Below are 18,220 nucleotides of genomic sequence, written 5' to 3' on the forward strand. Positions count from 1 at the left end.
TCGGATGATTTAGGGCAATCGATCGCCGCGGATCGTCACGCGCTTGTCGTGTTTCACGTTTCGCGATTTATTTCTAGTAATTTCGAACAGACTCTAACCAATAACGTGTTTTGGTTAGAGTGAAAAAAATATACACCATTTCACTCTAACCAATAACCATATTTTTTACTTCGCATGTGCATTGATTTAAGTATACTGTGCATGTATATTGAACACGTGGAAAGCGTGTTAATATATTATTGAATAATAGAAATATTAAAATTGCAAAATATAGTCATAAATTAATTAATTGTGATAAATCAACATAAAAAATGGATGAATGTTCATTTTTTTATTTAAATTTTATTTTATATTGTAATAAAGTTTGTTTATAAGAATAATAAATATGTATAATAATCCTTTCTAAAAAAGGCATCGATATTTGCCTCTTTTGAAATTTCGAAGTTGACGCTATTATTGACGCTTTTCTGCGATGGGTTCTCTCGCTGCGCTAACTTTGTGAATAGCTGTCATTAATTTCACAGATCGATTTTGACAATTTTGTATCAAAAAGTTAAAAATATTATAGCGTAACAGTAGTATAACAGTATTATATTAATTTTTGCTCTTGTGTTGAAAAAGATAAATAGCAAAAAAAAGAAATAAATAAATTTAAAATCGTTAAAATTAAAGGATATATATTAATAAATTGGTAATATAATTATGTAAAATAAAGTTTTATAAATATACACATTTTATTACCTTTAAAACGCTTATGTTTTTAAATTATAATTTAAGATTAATTAGTTAATGTATTTGAAAATAAGTGGGAATAGCCAAAAGATGGCGGATTAATCAAAAGTTGCTTTTTCATGGCTAGTCTTTGATTATAGTGTCTCTATGGAAAATACAGTATGCTTTTTTAAAATCTAGACAAAATCTATGCTGTGTTACGTCGGATCGATCGACGGATTTTCCGAACGCACCTGTTTTTCTACTCTGGACACACGGCTTACAGCTGCTCTCTCCCTCTCCTTTTCCTTTCTTCTAGGCCCTGATGTTACGTAGAGAGAGCAGGAGGTTGGTTAACCTGCATGAGAAAATCACGCCCGGAGCGGGGTGGGATCGGTCAATGTATAGCCGAGTCCGAATGTGTTCAAAAATTTCACCTGGAGGGGGGGGGTCTGGGGATCAATCATGTAACTTTACGTGAAATTTTTCACTTTTTATTTTTCACTTTTTACTTTTCATTTTTCACACCTTGACATTTCACGTGAAACTTTTCACGTACAGCGATTATGTATGTAGCTTGGATGCGTGGAAAATGAAATCATGAAACATAGTTTCGTAGATTTTATAGCTAAAGAAAATTATTTTATTGGTACAGTATTATATATATATCTTTTAATAACCAATTGTATACTACGTACACTTAATCCTAACGCAGCCCTAATTTTCTCTAATTCCGAAGCATATTTATTAATTCCCTAGATTTCCGCCTTTCCGCCACCAAGATATATGGCGAAAAAGTTCACATGAAAAATTTCACATTTTCACGTTTGAGAGAGTTACATAATCTCGCAAAATCGTACATGATCGTAAGTTCACGTGAAACTTTTCACTTTTCATGTTTTCGCCCTAGGGGAAAAGTTACATGATCAACCTTCTATTCTAATTCTAACCTGGAAGTCGACAAATGTTTGAAGACAATTCGCGCAATTCTCTAATTCCCGGACGATGTTCAATGGAGTATAACAGCATTCACAGTACTCGATGGCTTCCGTTTGGCTCACTTGCAGATAATGGGATAGTTCCAGGCGGAAGGTGATGGTGCCCTCCGAGATCGACTCTTTACAGCGGAAACAAATTGTCACCGCGCAATTTTCGTACTGTGGCCCGATTTCTATTCGTCGATACGCAAAATCGGTGGCACATCGGACGTTGCTAACGCGATAATTAAATACGGCGGCAGGCGAAATGGTGGGGCGCTGAACGTCGTCTAGACGTTCTGGACACATTGCGGATCTGAGTCAGCGAATCATACCAGTGCATTATTTATTATTTATTATTTATTATAGTCACAATTTACGATTTTTACAATTTGTCATAAATGGTTGATCTTACTATTTTAAATTTTGGTAAAGTATTATTTCAGGAATATCTTCAAGCTAATTGAGATAGCGATCGAACTCGGACCCAGATCCGTTCGCTTCGAGTAGGTAAAGCGCGAAAAGAGGATCATAAAATAAGGGTTGGCGTCGGTCGGCCGCTTTGTCTTTTTTTTTTATTTGAATTCCTGACGAGCGCATCAGGGAAGTCTCGATCCGCGTAATGCAATATGGTTTGATTCTTGATTTTTTTTATTTTCCCGGAGTTGAGGCGGGTTCAAATTTTAGATGTGGCTCTGCGACGATGATATATCCCTTAGGGCGGATCCTCTTGTGGGGTGGGCGGTTGTGGACCTGCGGTATGATGACGTCTCCCGGGTGCTCGCGTTGTGCATTCGCGAGAGTTCTTGATAGTCGCGTAGTTCGTGATAGTTCATTGGTGATCGCGGAGTTGGAAAGGAAGTAGAGAGTAATAATAATAATAATTAAACAGGTGACTATTTTTAATTGATGACATTGTATTCTAAAGCACTCGCGTCACACTCAGTTAATATTAAATTACAACTACAATAAAACTTAGGATTATTACGTGAATTTGAATTACGCTAAGAATTGGAACTAAAACTAGAACTTGGAATTAAACTTGAAATCAAGTACACTGGAATTTGGAAGACGACGGTCGTAGTTGAATGCGGAAAAGATCTGAAGGGACGGGACCTCTTAGTACTGCGCACCAAATGACCGAAGGGACGCGCTAAAACAGCACTCCCGGGGTCTTGGTTTTTCGCGCGCCTCACTGTTCTGAGTAGTGGGGGAACAGAGAAGTGCGCCATGATGCGTGCCGTGGATTGTGCAAAGAATAGATCTTACGGAGCTTATACTCTATTTACGTTCTAGTAGAATACTTAAGATCTAACGGAATATAATTATAGCGGAGGCCGTCGCGTAGCGTTGTACAATGAGGGAGCCGTCCGCCGCATTCATTACGGCAGCTTATAATGTTCGCGAGGAAGAGAGAGAGAGAGAGAGAGATAAAATGATCAAAACGAAAAGGTGGAAAGATAGCAAAAAAAAAATTATCCCTAGGCTCCCCCGAACGTAACAGCTATTAGCTAGCAGTTACATCCATTATTACTGTTAATCACTATTATTTCAAATGTTCACAACACCCAGTAAACGAAAATAAATTAAAATGAATTGAAGAGAATTTATTTCATCGTTTGCAAATACGTACTTCTGAAAATCTGAATCCATTTCAATGTTACGTCGTGGGTGTTACGACTGCACGATTCTTCTCTTTCGGGTATCTGTTATTAGAATTTAATTAAGCAGATAAACGAGTGACGCATGTTTTGTTACTCTGTTAGATCGCGACGGTCACACAACTGATCTCTTCCGGAGGTCGGTTTCTAGAATTCGGCTAAGCGGATAATCCCTATTATCTTAATCGCTGAAGTACACCGACGTTACATCTTGATGACTGCGCGACTCTTCTCTTTCGGATATCAGTTATTAGAATTTAGTTAAATAAACGAATGACACATGTTGTGTTACGATCGCGACGGCTACGCCGCTAATCTCTTCCGAGAGTCGATTACTAAGAATTAGGCTAAGCGGATAATCCCTATTATCCTAATCACGGAAAAACAATACGTGTACAGATGTTTTCCTCAACGAAATCATATATATATAGTGCCCTTAAAGGCACGGAACTCACTCTCTCTGCAACGTCCCATTTCTTTACACGGTCGGAACATTTCGTTTTACCAGTTTGTCGATAATTCAAGTTATCAATAATTTAGTCAGTGTCAGTTGAAAACAACCAACAAGAACAAGCGATCAAGTTTCCTAACGACACTATTATCGCTTTCATCTCGCAGATCTCAACTCTACAGAATAAAAGTAAGTTTAATTACACATAAAAAATTCTCTTAGTAATAATTTTCGGGTCTCTTCTCCTTATACTTTCTCATTCATCCTTTCTATCCTCTGCCGTTCTCCTTACACGTCTACTCCCTTTTTCTTTTTCTTTTCTCTTTCTTTCCTTGCTTCAGCTGTCGAACCTCTCGGGTTCCCTATGCGTTGCGGAGCATTCAGCAGGTTCATGGCTGCCGAATAGTTTGGCAAAAATCTGCTTCTTCCCTGTTGGCTTCAGCCGTTGAACCTCTCGGGCTCCCTATGCGTTGCGGAGCACTCAGCAGGTTCATGGCTGTCGAGTAACTCGGGAAATCTATTCTTTTGGCTTTTCTTTCCTCTCTTACAATTTTCTTTTTCCCTTTTTCCATTTCTCTCCTCTCGGATCTCTCGGTTTCCTGAAATATTTCAGAGATAGCCTTAAGGTTCGCGACTAACGACATTTCCTTCATATTCCAAATCCATTCCTTTTAGTGAAAGCTGCATCATCCACACTCTCCGACGCTCAAAGACGGAGGCGAGCCCTGAAGAGACTCCGTTACCGTCGGAACAAGCGAGCTCGCCAGACGGGAAGCTATCCTTTGCCTGGGACATCCGAGGTTTTAATACATCAAGAAACCACGAGTTGTTCCAGCAGGAGACCCAATTATTTACATCTTTCTCCTCCATCCTATTCCCCGATCAAACCTGAAGACCAAGCTGAATCTGGATCACCCCCAGATTTCAGTGTACTCTTCCCAGAGCGCCACCTCCAGACATACTCAGATTTCCTGAAATCCTTGGACGAGTTCTGTGAACTACGGACTCCTTCCCCTCCTCTCCTAGACCTCACTAGCGAAAACCCGACCTCCTCTCAGAACACACACAGTCAACAACATACAATTTAAAATAAATTAATAACAAATTAAAAATACTAAATTAATAGATTAATAGAATTATACACAGAAAAACCAAACAATACATCCGTCGATTTCTAGAACACACGAATTTCTGTACGTAACACCCTTCCTGTTTTATATTTTTATAAATATATCGTCAATAAATATATTCCAACGAAAAAAAATATGATACGATCTTGTAGCTAATGTACGATCTTGTATACGATGTCGATACGTAATTAACCTTGTATCATCTTAAAATTATTAATTATATGTAAAATTTAAATTATTTATCGTTTAGTTATTCACTCCCTCTTTCATTCCTCGTCATCCCAAGATTCGCGCATGGTCCTATCCCTGGCAAAAGAGATTAAATTCTCTTGCCTAAATTACGGACCGACGGACGCACATCACGCAGTCGAAGTCATAGCGTCTTTTTCAAGACGTTGACTCGCATTCGTGGCTCTGCACAGTGTGTCCGACTCGTAGGGACGCCTCAGCGCGGTCACCTGCGAGAGGGTATTTGGAGCGTCCTTCCAAGCCCCATCCATTAAGAAAAAAATATATAAAAATATATTTACCTCGGGTTGGACGTAACATCAATGCCTGGGCATATTTTCATTTACTGGGTAGTTAATAAATATATATAAAAACATATAGTACTTTGCATTTTTAGGTATTATATACTATTTTAATCTACTGTGCGTTAGGAGTATTTTCTTACTTTATTTACACATACTAATATTTATACAATAATGTTATGTAACATAATTAAAATAAAAACATTCTTCTTTTAATTATGTCAGTATATCATCATTATATAATTGAAAGATATCTATTAGATTCGGAAAAAATTAACGGAGACCGACTGGATTTGAACTCGGGATCCCTCGTCTACCAATCCGACACTTAGTCTGCACGACCACGACGGCTCCCTCTCTGTTAGTGTTTATATTCCGAATCTCTTTCATGACCGCTTACGGTCGTCTAATTCTTACATAATTATGTGTATATATGTATAAATAAAATAAGAAATGTATTTTTTATATATCGTAATGTAGAGTAGATTATTATTTTATATAACAGAGAGAAGCCTGAGAGTGGTCATGGATGCGTTTTAGCTGTATTCTTATTCGCGTAGGTAATGTGCACGTTTTTATGGTTCTCTTCCGTGCTAGACACAAGAGTGATAAAGAGGGGAAATATGGACATGACTGTTTATCTTTATTACTCTTGCGTACCACAAAAACGTGCACATTACCTACGCGAATAAGGGTACAGCTAAAAGCGTCCGTGATCACTCTCAGGCTTCTCTCTGTATATAATATCAAAAACTAAGTAATAGAAGGAAAGGAAATTATTAGAATAGGCATCCGCCATATTGATTTATATGCCCCCGCGAATCCCAGGCGCTTTCTATGCTGCTCTGAGTCCTCGTCATAGACCTTATAGATGGGACTGGCAATTGCTATAGTTTCTGCATAAGAAACAGTGTTCGCGGGAGGTTAGACAGAGAGAGAGAGACGTACTTTTTGATACTTCTGAAAGATATCTATTAGATTCGGAAAAAATTAACGGAGACCGACTGGATTTGAACTCGGGATCCCTCGTCTACCAATCCGACACTTAGTCTGCACGACCACGACGGCTCCTCTCTGTTAGTGTTTATATTCCGAATCTCTTTCATGACCGCTTACGGTCGTCTAATTCTTACAGTTCGGCCATTCTGGTATTACATTCGTCCCGAATGTACCGAGTCTTCCTCTATCGGATTTTTATCCGAAACTTGGAGCTTCTGCTCCCGACTTTCGATCACTTTCTTGAACGACCGACACGACTCCTTTGGAGTACTACTCCACGACTTTTTTCCCGTTCATTTCTCTTGAACGACCGACAACGACTTTGGAGTACTACCCCCGACTTTTTCCGTTCACTCCTGAACGATCGACTTGTCAGGTAACATAGGCTGAATCTTCTCTGAGGTAACATAGGCTGAATCCCACTTCTGAGATTGAAAGATATCTATTAGATTCGGAAAAAATTAACGGAGACCGACTGGATTTGAACTCGGGATCCCTCGTCTACCAATCCGACACTTAGTCTGCACGACCACGACGGCTCCTCTCTGTTAGTGTTTATATTCCGAATCTCTTTCATGACCGCTTACGGTCGTCTAATTCTTACACTTCTTTCTCTTAAGATGTCCGGAAATATGTATTGCGCATGAGTTCGAAGTATATGGCGGATTGATATAATAATATGATCGAAAACAATAAATGTTGATGAAGAGTAAAGAATGAAAGACTCCATAGTCAAACATATAAAATGCAATAAAATAAAAAAAATTTATATATAAGAAAAGTGAAAAAACATCAGATAAACTTTTAGATTAATTTGTGAAGAGTTTTAAAATAAACCATATGTAATTCTATATCGAAGTTTTTATGGTAATTCTGTAAAATAATAAAAAAAGAGCAAAAAGAATTACAATATTTAATGAATCATGCATGGCATACTTGCTGCATACTTAAATTTTAGTTTTATATATAGTTTCTAATGTTGTTTTATTTTATATACATGATACACAGTACATTCGTTTTTCAAATAATGAAATTATAGAAGAATAATTTTCTTTTTAAAAATGCGAGTTTTTGGAAAAATATAATAGTTATAATTATTTTGAACAATCAATGTTTTGAGACTAAATAATAAATGGTTTTCTATAAATAGGCGGTTCATGTTATTTATACTTATTAAACTTAAGCTTCTTGTTCTTTTTTTTTTCTATTGCTCACAAATATATTTATTCTGCTTTAAATATTGAAAATTCTAAGCAACGCAAATCTAATGTAATAAAATCTGTTAAAAAAGTGAGTAATAGAATATAAATTTTTTTTTTATTTCAAATGAAACAATTAAATAACTTTTTTTCTAAGAATTATTATATATTAAGAATGATAATTGAATTGAATTTATAATTTAAAACTCTCAAAATTTATAAAATTTATTTATTTATTTGTAAAATAAAAAAATTGCACAAAGGCTTCTACAATTATTAAAGTATGCTTAATATATGTTACTTTACAATATGTCCTGTATATGTTCAATATTACTTACGAATAAAAAGAAACACTATTTTTTGCAGAATAACTCACTCTGCAAATAACACACTTTCGAACCATTATTTCTTTTTAGAAATATAATATGATATTCTTATCGATATTTCGCAAATACGATACTCTGAAAATAACGTACAAATAACCTCAAACTTTCCTTTAACTTGCATAAATACACCAATAAGAATGCATTAATATATAATATATGTCAAGCATGCGCAAAACGTATGCGCAATGCGTATTTCCGGACACTTTTAGAAAAAGAGAGACGTTTCTCTCTCCAACCTCCCGCGAACATAATCATATTTGTATTACCAATCCATACATATAAGGTTTATGGTCCTCGTATATTAAGCAAGACAGCAGTTTGCATACCCTGGACGGCATCCTCAAGCTGGTTCCCGCAGTAACTTGGTAAGCGTAAACTGCGTCAACCAATCAAATCGTTTAATAAGAGTCTAGACGGATTTGTGTAGAGTAGCTGAGACAATTGGTTGGATGATGCAGTTTACACTTACGCAAGTTACGCTGCATGGAGAATCAGCCTCAAGCTTCTCTCTGCTGTTACATTCGTAATTTGTTGTACAAATTTTTTTAAGCGTGTTGATTGGCTGCAGGATAGAAAGTTTCTAAAAACTGGAGAATTCCTCTATCCTGCAGCCAATGCGCTTAAAAAATTAGTTGTATGACGAATGTAATATTACCCTAACTCGCTGCGGTGGTGCGAATATGTAAACAAATGATTGTTTTGCGATCATTGGTCTAGTTTCCATCGATGTTTTAATTCACTCCTACGACTAGAACCAGATTTGAGTCGATGCGCGACAAATTGCGCTCATTTCAATTCCGCTTCGATCCACAAATCTTTATTTCCGATGGAAACAGCATATTAAATTTGATCCATAGGCTGATGATAGAGAATGTAGAGAGATGTAAGCGCTTACGTTTATCATAAACGTAGACGTAGGTTAAGACAGAGAAAAACGTAAGAGATTATACGTATCCGTGAAAAATTATTAGATACATATACATTTTTCTCTGCCTTAACCTACGTCTACGATAAACGTAAGTGCTTACGTCTATTCTCTGCTATCAGCCATATCAAAGTAGAATCGAATTGAAGACTTCGATGGAAAGTAGACTACTGAGCCCGGATGCACTACACCACAGAGTACTCATTCTGTGCATAATGCAACACTAGCAGTTTTCGACTGCCATTGATATTCTTTTTAAAATCGAGCCATGATTGGTTGAAACCAATAGCTTATCTTCATATGTAATAATTTGGACGAATTCAGCTACTGCAGTAGACACGATACTGTTTGATTGATCGTTTTACAAAATTTAAATGTATTTACAAATAAAATTTAAAATACAAAATACTCTAAAAAAAATATTTAAATACAAAATATAAAATGTATTTAAATACGTATTTCAAATACATGTATTTTAAATACTGCCCACCTTTGGCACTAGTATAACAAGTGGACAATATATGTATATATGCTATATGTATACATAAAGTTATACATTTTATATATATATATATATATATATATATATATATATATATATATAAAGGCACTCATATGTATACAATATGCATTAAACTCGTAAAAATTCAAAAATAGAAAATACATAACTCATGAAAATCAATAACCAAATAAGTACAAACACGCATATAACAGGTGGCCATAAACGAAGATGAGTGATGAAATATGTTGTTAAAGACTCGCCAAAATCTAGATTCAGATTTAAAAGTTGTTACATTTTCCACACGAATGCTGAAAATGATACAGGAGCTACTATAGAACGCTTCGAAATATGTATATCTCTGAGATATAAACAGATGGAAGCAAACCATGTACCACGAATTTGGTAAGCTACATTTTCAAGTAACAGATAAACAAAGAGCAGGAATCCTATTTTTGAAATATACGCACACAAAAATCCTATAGTATATGTAACATATATTATAGGATTTTCATATGCGATATGTTTCAAGAATAGGGCCTGATGATTGACAGAGATTACTGCTTTCGGCCGGATCTTACTGATTGTAAAAAGGTAGTGGTCAGGACATTGATAATTCCATCTACAGCTTCTCCGAATGACGATGCGACGTATCGAAACGTTAATTCAATGTAACTCACGTTCTCGTCTTCATCGTTGAAGAAATAATCATACATCACTGGCAAAAATATGATCGCAACGTATATTGCGATACACAGCAACGCTAAAGGAACGAAAGGAAAATTAGTAAAAGCGAAATGAAAATGAGAAGTTATTCAAGTGAATTGATCGAACAAAATATAGCTATATTTTATTTTGCATCTTTTTCGGCTGATAGTTACGAGTGTCAAATCGCGTTCGCGATCCCCAAGATATTTAATTTGGAAATAGTAGGTACGAAAAAAATGTTTGCCGCACGTACCCATGATTTCGAGTCTGAACAACCGTTTGTTTGTTCGGTTCATTTTCTTTCGATTAATTCTTTTCACAATTGCGGAAGATAATCTAGAAGTTTCATAAATGTTTTCACATGCATTGGAATAGCACATTACGTTCACAGCCGGATATGAAAATGACTTTTTATCTTGGACAACTGCTGAATTTCGAAGCGCCGTATTGATCATGCAAGAGAGTATGGAGCATTGTTGTAACGTTTGAGATTCAAGTAAATGATCATCTTGTGGCTCGTTTGAGCATTTATCTCTTTCTTCCGCATTATCTGGCTTGGCCGATGCGATCCTGTGTTTGAGTTTCCAATAATACTCCCAATAACTTTTGTTTAACAACTCTCGAGTTTCCAGAGGTACGGACAATGGTTTCTTAACCAAGTTTTTCGCCCGTAAGTTCGTCAACGAACGGGAGTTTATTCGACTTTGCTTCGATTTTGCATTTGATTCTAATATAGAATTCGTGCTAATCATTCTGTTTCTTTGATCTAATCGATTCGATGACTGATTTATTTTGGAGCGGTTCTTTTCATAACGTTTACCATTAATGCCATGAGGACCAGGTAATATTAAAGTACAATCTGAATCTGTAATTGCCAAACGAGATTTCTTCCGAAAGAATGACTTTGCTTTTCTCGACAGATTCATCGATGCTGCTTTATGTTTCACGTTAACACGCAGCTGCCCGCGTTTTTCCTTCATATTTATTCGTTTTTCCTCTTCGTTACTTTTTCTAGATTCCTTATCTCGAATTTTATTTCTTTCGTTGCATTTGTTCGCGGTACAAGAATTTGTATCGCACCTTTGGTCGATGAGACTCACGAACTTTTCGCCATTTCTTACATTACTTGCTTGATGCAATTCATCTATCGTATCATTGTCTCCATTACGATCTGTTCTGGATGTAGTCTCGTTTCTAATATCTTGATTCGATGATTCGACATTCGAATCAGTATTTTCCTTCGCGAGTATTCGACCGAAAGAGCGTCCGTCGCAATTCATGGAAATACTTTTCTTTTCCGAGATATGACAGATATCGTCGCTGTTCTTTGCATCACATTGCTCGACATCTAAAACATACAAATAAAATTTGAATGATTCGCGAATGATAAATGAGCGAATCAATGAACAATACAAGAGAGTAATTCGTTACTATCAAATAGATATCTTTGATTCCCAGACTTCTTGGAGCTGTGCGTCAAATTGGTTAATGTCGATCTTGTACAGATATTCCCGACAGCCTCTCGATCTTTTACATTGTTATTTTGATATGCAGACAGTATCTTAATATCCTTTCCTATTTGCTTAAGATTATCTGATAATTGCAAAGGTACATTGTGATAGGCAATTACAGGAATTTGAACGCTGTAACACTGCAGTGACTGCATAGGCGAAGAAGAATCGGCTTCTATATTAAGAGTGCTGATAGGCAGTGCATGTATCTTCTTCTCGTCAACCATTAAAAATAATGGCTCATTAACCTCCTTGGAACAATTGTCCATTTCCTTTGCTGATTTTGTAACATTTTCTAATAAATTATCTACATCGTGATACGGTAATACGTAATCATTCATATATTCACTCGTTTCCCGTGATTTATCTTCAAGTTTTTTACTTTCTTGTGGAATACATGTATCTAATTCTAATGTTTGTTTGTCATTTTTTCTGTTGTAGGATTCATCTGGTTTCTCAGCCTTTTGTCGTGATATTTGTCTAGATTTCATCATTTCATTTTAAATTTTATTTTATTACAGCATACGCGAAAATAAAATATGAGTAAAGATACATTAAGTAAACTGGAGCAATTATTTCAAGACATTCTGTATTAAGGACGATACACATTAGAGATAATTTCACAAAGTCACATGAGATACAACAAAGAGCATAAATTTGATATGAAAAATAATGACGAAATATTGATTAATACCTTCTAAAACGTGGATCAAAACAACCAGGCAATCTTTTCGGTATATGTGTGATTGCTTCATATTTTTGACTCGATCTCGATTTGAGGTGTCTGAAATAAAGCAAGAAAATAAGAGAAGAAAAGGAAATGTGCAACGACATTCTTAAACTTAATCTCAAAACAGATTTATACATAATGGTCAAAATGCTTGAACTACTTACAGACGTGTCACAGTTTGCATTGTACTGCATCCTTTTCTAGGAGTTCCTGTCAAAGTGACCACACACGGAGGTTCAATAATATCGTCAGTATTATTGTTTGAGCGACGTAGAGGTATTTTAGGCCAAGATGGATCAGAAGGAATCCTAAGAATTAGGGATATCATGGTAAGATTGAATGAGATTTTGTTTGCTGTCTTGGTCAATGATGTAATGGTATATACAATATACCGTAATGTGCTGATATTACACTTTTCCGAGATCGCTGATAAATTTTGCCTATTTACTAAAAAAATGTATGTTAGAGTTGTATATGCTACTATTCTCACACAATTTTAATATCTTCTATATTTACTTTTTACATGCAACTCGAGTGTATTTGTCTCGTTATCGCGCGCCATATCACGAAATAGATAATTACGAGAAGATATTAGATTTCCTTTTAACACTGTATAAGCTAGTGCTATTTTATTAAATTGGAACTTGGTGGATTAGCCTAAAAAAAAAAGTTATATGCGACACGATTGTATTAATTACATGTTTTTCCAACATCAAGCAATATCGAAAGTTTTCTTTACGCGTGTGACAGAATAATAATAAATTTTGTTTGTCGAGAATCAATTGTTTTGGAACTATCTCTTATTATCGTCCATATGTTACGTGTGTGTGTGTGTGTGTGTGTGTGTGTACGTGTGTGTGTGTGTGTGTGTGTGTGTGTGTGTGTGTGTGTACGTGCGTGCGTGCGTGCGTGCGCGCAGAAAAAATGAAATTGGTAAGAATTGTATATACTTTATTATCACATAATTTTTATATATATATATATATATATATATATATATATATATATATATAACTGTAACTTTATAGGACATAATATTTACATCAAATATACAATACATGATTATAGCCAGTCTTGAATTTCGATAGAAAAGATTGCTTCGATCATTTTGAAAATTTTATATAATGGAGATCATGAATAATTTACGGACAGTAAATATTTCTAACTGGACATGGATCTTGATACGTGACGGTAACGAGCAACACACGTTGAATTTCAAGTCTGGTTATAACGTTACAAGAACGATCAATTATCATATCCTATCGATATTTTTTTACTGGAATAACGTTATACTATTTATATATACCTATTCCAAGGTATATTTGCGCAACTTGTTTATCGCTATATCACATATTATTAATCTAACATTGCAACTGCCCTTCCTCTTTGATCATTTTATTTGCTGTTTTCTTTTGAACAAAGATGCTGCCAAGTTGTCTTCCTTCTAAAATGTTCTTTCTTTCTTTTCTCTTCCTAAATTACTGGTACTATATATAGTGTAGATATATGGATTTTTAAGATATTTTATAGAAACATTTTTAAGATATCTTACAAAGTTTGGAAACCTGACTTGTAATAAAAATGCGACGCATTACGATGCATCATTTAATTGAAATGAGATCACGATGTATCAATTTTTCAAAAGTCTGATATAAGCGTTGCAATTTCCGACCATGTACCGCAGATAAGAAACGTGAGATGTAAATTTTATAAAATATGCAGGAAAGTGCATAAATATTATCCTTTCCTCTTACTTCCCCTCTTCCTTGCAATTCTTTTCATACAGTTATCATTTCAAACAAATAATTAACATAATTATCTGTTTCAATAAAGAATTTCGAAATTGATAAACAATTTATTTTACAATTCACATCTATCTTATTTAGACCTTACATGCTTTGTAATACCTTAATATTTGAACACAATATAGTGAAACTTGTGCGCGTTATCAAAGCGGAAAAAAAATGTAAAGATAAATTATTTTTATATAAATCTGCTGCAGTTGCCGAATTAAATCGTGAAATTTGTATTTTATTAGCAAAATGTGAATCGATGAATGTGTTATGACTAGACTTTGAAATATGAATATATGAATATTCTGAATATTCTGAATATAATATGAATATTCGCTGTTTTGTCCGAATATAAAATTTTTGATCTCACGTCATTGATTTTCTATCCTCCAATAGATGACTTCATTTTACTATCGTCAAACTTTTAATTGGTCCAAAACATTAGCACTCTTTTTCGATTAACTTTTATTTATATTAAAACTATATTTCATTTTGTTTGTGTAATACTTTGTCTAAAATCAAATACTAAAAATAATAAATACAAAATGCACCAAATGTGCCTCATTGTAAGAACTTGTTTCGCGTATAGCAGAGTGCTGTCTGATAAGTTATTCATTAATTATCATTAATTAATGTGATACAATGATATAAAGCTTTAATAGCATAAAAAATATTGTTTAAGAAAAGAATAGTCTTACGAAACGAACATTTCTTTGATATTTCCTCATCAATTCTTATTATACAGTATATACAGATTTCGGATTAAAGACACTGAATTTTTTGCTCTTTCGAACTCGATTACAGAATGAATATAGCGCGCGATATTCAAGTCACGCATAATCTTGAAATAATAACGATTATCGAGTATCAGATTTTACAACACAGTTTATGCAAATATGCTGGTTTGTCTACAAGAGATAAGCCATCAAGGAATGCAAATAGATAATTTCAGAACTACATAAGTTATAAAAGCAAAGTATATTAATTGTTAATACGTTTGTAAATTGATTCACTGTGATTATTGTCCGGCTATAATCGTTTGATAATTAGTGCGAAATGAAGACATATATTCATATTTATGGAAAGAAAAATTCTGATATTATATCAGATAGATTATATCAGATCGTTACTTTATCATAAGATATAAAATATATAACTGATGTTAAGATGATTTTCAAAAGAAGATTTTCACGAGATGGAGACAGGTATTTACGGCCAATAGAGGCACGTATACATACGAGAAACGTATGCTCATTAAATTTTTATTATGATGATGCATGTAACACAAGATGTGTTTTACCGTGTTCTCGATTCTCTCTTGTTATTGTCTGATTCAAGCTTCATGATCACCACTATCTATTCCTATTAAAGACTCTGTTTGCTCTGCTTCAAGATCTGGGATCCTGGAAGTATCAATTTAAATATACATTCCATTTATACAGCACGCGTGTATGTTACGATATTGCAATACTAGATGATTGACTTACACATCTTATACATTATTACAATTTTATTTGATTATATTTATATAAATATAATTTATATATAATTATATTTACATGTGATTTTACCTTGTAAATCTGTTGTTTCTCCTGCATATCCAGACGAAAAATCTTTTTATTAAATCCATAATAGGATCCCAATTATCATAATAAGATAACAGAGATACCGTCAAGAATGCTAAGAGCATTGGAATGCTTCCCAAATAGAAAATACAAGGATATTCAACCTTTTTTAAGAGAACATCGGCTACCATCGACATGGGCATTGTTAAGCTTACGGCCATTGTTGCTACGAGAGATGATGTCAGAAAGCAACCCCTAGCAGATATAATCGAATGCAATTATACATTACAAGAGTTATTATCATTACTGTGTATGTATAACATTAAATTCTATTAAAATTACCATAGCCAAAGAACTTCACTCAGAACTGTTCCAATTAGACCGTTTATAATTAGAAATGTCCATTGATGGCTATTGGGCCATTCAAATTCTTCCCAATGACCATAATGAAGAATAAAGAATAAAGGCCATAAAAGTGTTAAATTAAATATTCCCACAAAGCCAAAAAACATTGGTATATCCATCTTGTCTTCATGATCTACTTTTCTTTTTAGAAATACAATGTATGCAGCATAAAAAAAAGCACTGACTAGAGCCAATATCATGCCCATCGACATATTATTACTTTGTACAGTTAAATCCGAAATACCAACTAATATCTGTAAATAAAGAAATCATTTTTTAAGATTATATCGCAACGATTACAATCATCAGTTTTCCAAAGGATGTGAAATCCATGTTGTACCTCTTTTTCCTAGAATCTTAATTGTTATTTAATTGTATTAGCATTAATATTATTAAATTAGCACTAATATTAGTAAACTAGTAACTTACCAATCCGAAAATGCTAACTACTACAGCAGTTAATTTGGATAGCGTAAATTTATCTCCTCCATTACTGGGAAAAAAAGCAGCGAGAAATAAAGTATATAAGCTGGATGTCGAAGACAATACAGTAACGATTCTGACCTGAGTTTGTTCCAATGATATTTGGTATGTGTAATTTGCCATAAACCACTAGAAAGACAAAAAATATATATATATGTGCACGTGTATGCGCGCAGTGTGTATATGTATACATACCACATATATTATCGATAATATATAACATGATATTGGAGTAACGCATGCGTTCAATTGAATTTCAGATTACTCACAAATAAACAAAACATAAGGGCTATTTTAGCCACTTTTTGTACAGAGAATTTATTAGCTTGTCGCCTCGCATGTTCCCCGGCTCTGACGCTGGCTTGATAACTAAGTCGTGCCAATAGAGCCTCTGTAGCATCACTTTCCGACATGTGGCGTACTTCTGCTAGTTTACTAAATCTTACAGAGCGGATGGACGAATCGTCGCTTTCTGTACCTGACGAACGATCGCAATGATCCGGAGTTTTTATCGGAACAAACGTCGGATCACTCTGTGATAAACGAATGATCGTTATCAGATTAACAGTCACGCAAATATTATCTTTCTTTTTTTTAATATATGCCGAGGTAAGAATATAGTTTCTATTATTTTACTAATGCAATTTCGACATTTCTTTTTAAGACTGATTTACTTTTGAGAAGTATGTCGATTGAATTATACAATATCTCAGTTATTGTTATTTTTGATATATGATAAAAATTATATACAAAATTTAAAAAATTACAACTAAAAATTTTACACTTACTAAACTTGTATTAGCCTCTGAATAAAAGTTATCATCTTCAACATTAGGATCTATGAACTGAAAGAGAATAAAACATTTAAGAGACGTTTAAGAGAAAAAGGACTATTTTCACATAATTTCACACATATAACATCTATAAATACCATGTATGTTGCAGGTTTATTACATTGCTCCCGCCAAGGTGGCCAAAAGCACAGGCCAAGTAAATAAAGTGTAAACATAGACGTTTTTACATATGTACTAAAAAATGGCTTTTTGAACGTAGCATCTCTGTAAATGTACTGAAATAGAATAGATATTATTGTAATTTCATTGTTGTGAAAAAAAAATGATAAGAAAAATTTTTAATAATTAGATTAAAAATAACTCCCAATTGCAAATGCTATAAATGCTATAAATGCTATAAATGTGGATAAACTGGTCATAGTACAAGATGAAGAAATATCACAAATACAAGAGTTTGTAGTCTTACTTTGGTAAGCTCTGAGCTGGAAACCCAAATTATATCGACCAGTAATAAAACTAATAGACCAAGTACTAATCTTTGAGATTTATTCATCATCGCCGCGAGTTTATGGGGATCCTCCGCCATCCCCTGTTGTCTACGCTGGCGTAATTCCACAGAACAGCTCATCTTGATAGGCTCAGATTCTTTCTTTACAACATTGAGTTTGCATGATTTTCGCTATAAGAATTATGCATCATTTTTTTCTCAATATCATAATAAATCGTACGAAATTATTATTAGGATCGACACCAAAAAGAAGGT

The 18,220-nt window shown here is 34.3% G+C and overlaps 1 protein-coding gene and 1 long non-coding RNA gene across 9 annotated transcripts in view; one reads left to right on the forward strand and one right to left on the reverse strand.

Moving 5' to 3' along the window:
• LOC105433660 (solute carrier family 35 member F5) overlaps positions 1-18,220 on the reverse strand; it is a 152,600-nt gene that overhangs the window by 133,980 nt on the left and 400 nt on the right. For 4 of the 6 annotated variants that reach the window (XM_089071651.1, XM_089071648.1, XM_089071641.1 and 1 more), the window contains 9 exons: positions 17,924-18,136; positions 17,595-17,732; positions 17,452-17,508; positions 16,933-17,196; positions 16,610-16,792; positions 16,118-16,434; positions 15,782-16,030; positions 12,810-15,613; positions 12,260-12,725 (listed from right to left, as the gene is read on the reverse strand). In XM_089071651.1, the coding sequence (XP_088927777.1) occupies positions 15,544-15,613; positions 15,782-16,030; positions 16,118-16,434; positions 16,610-16,792; positions 16,933-17,196; positions 17,452-17,508; positions 17,595-17,732; positions 17,924-18,085 (1,440 nt within the window). In that variant the 5' untranslated portion in view covers positions 18,086-18,136 and the 3' untranslated portion in view covers positions 12,260-12,725; positions 12,810-15,543. Of the gene's footprint in view, positions 1-1,409; positions 10,232-10,429; positions 11,525-11,607; positions 12,168-12,259; positions 15,614-15,781; positions 16,031-16,117; positions 16,435-16,609; positions 16,793-16,932; positions 17,197-17,451; positions 17,509-17,594; positions 17,733-17,923; positions 18,137-18,220 lie in introns of those variants that run through there. The other 2 variants (XM_011649073.3, XM_089071625.1) reach the window with 2 other exon arrangements.
• Positions 9,707-17,988, forward strand: LOC148938273 (uncharacterized). Of its 3 annotated transcripts, none has more exons than XR_016138157.1 (5): positions 10,225-10,397; positions 12,129-16,085; positions 16,330-16,768; positions 16,924-17,272; positions 17,609-17,988. It is a non-coding gene; the product is annotated as an uncharacterized LOC148938273 (long non-coding RNA). The 3 variants fall into 3 exon arrangements; XR_016138158.1 differs by lacking the exon at positions 10,225-10,397 and having other exon boundaries at positions 12,623-12,746; positions 15,846-16,085; XR_016138152.1 differs by lacking the exons at positions 10,225-10,397; positions 16,330-16,768; positions 16,924-17,272; positions 17,609-17,988 and adding an exon at positions 9,707-9,873 and having other exon boundaries at positions 12,129-13,195.

Source organism: Pogonomyrmex barbatus, unplaced genomic scaffold (assembly GCF_055798465.1).
Source record: "Pogonomyrmex barbatus isolate J1 unplaced genomic scaffold, ASM5579846v1 scaffold1, whole genome shotgun sequence".
Taxonomy (NCBI): Eukaryota; Metazoa; Arthropoda; class Insecta; order Hymenoptera; family Formicidae; genus Pogonomyrmex; species Pogonomyrmex barbatus.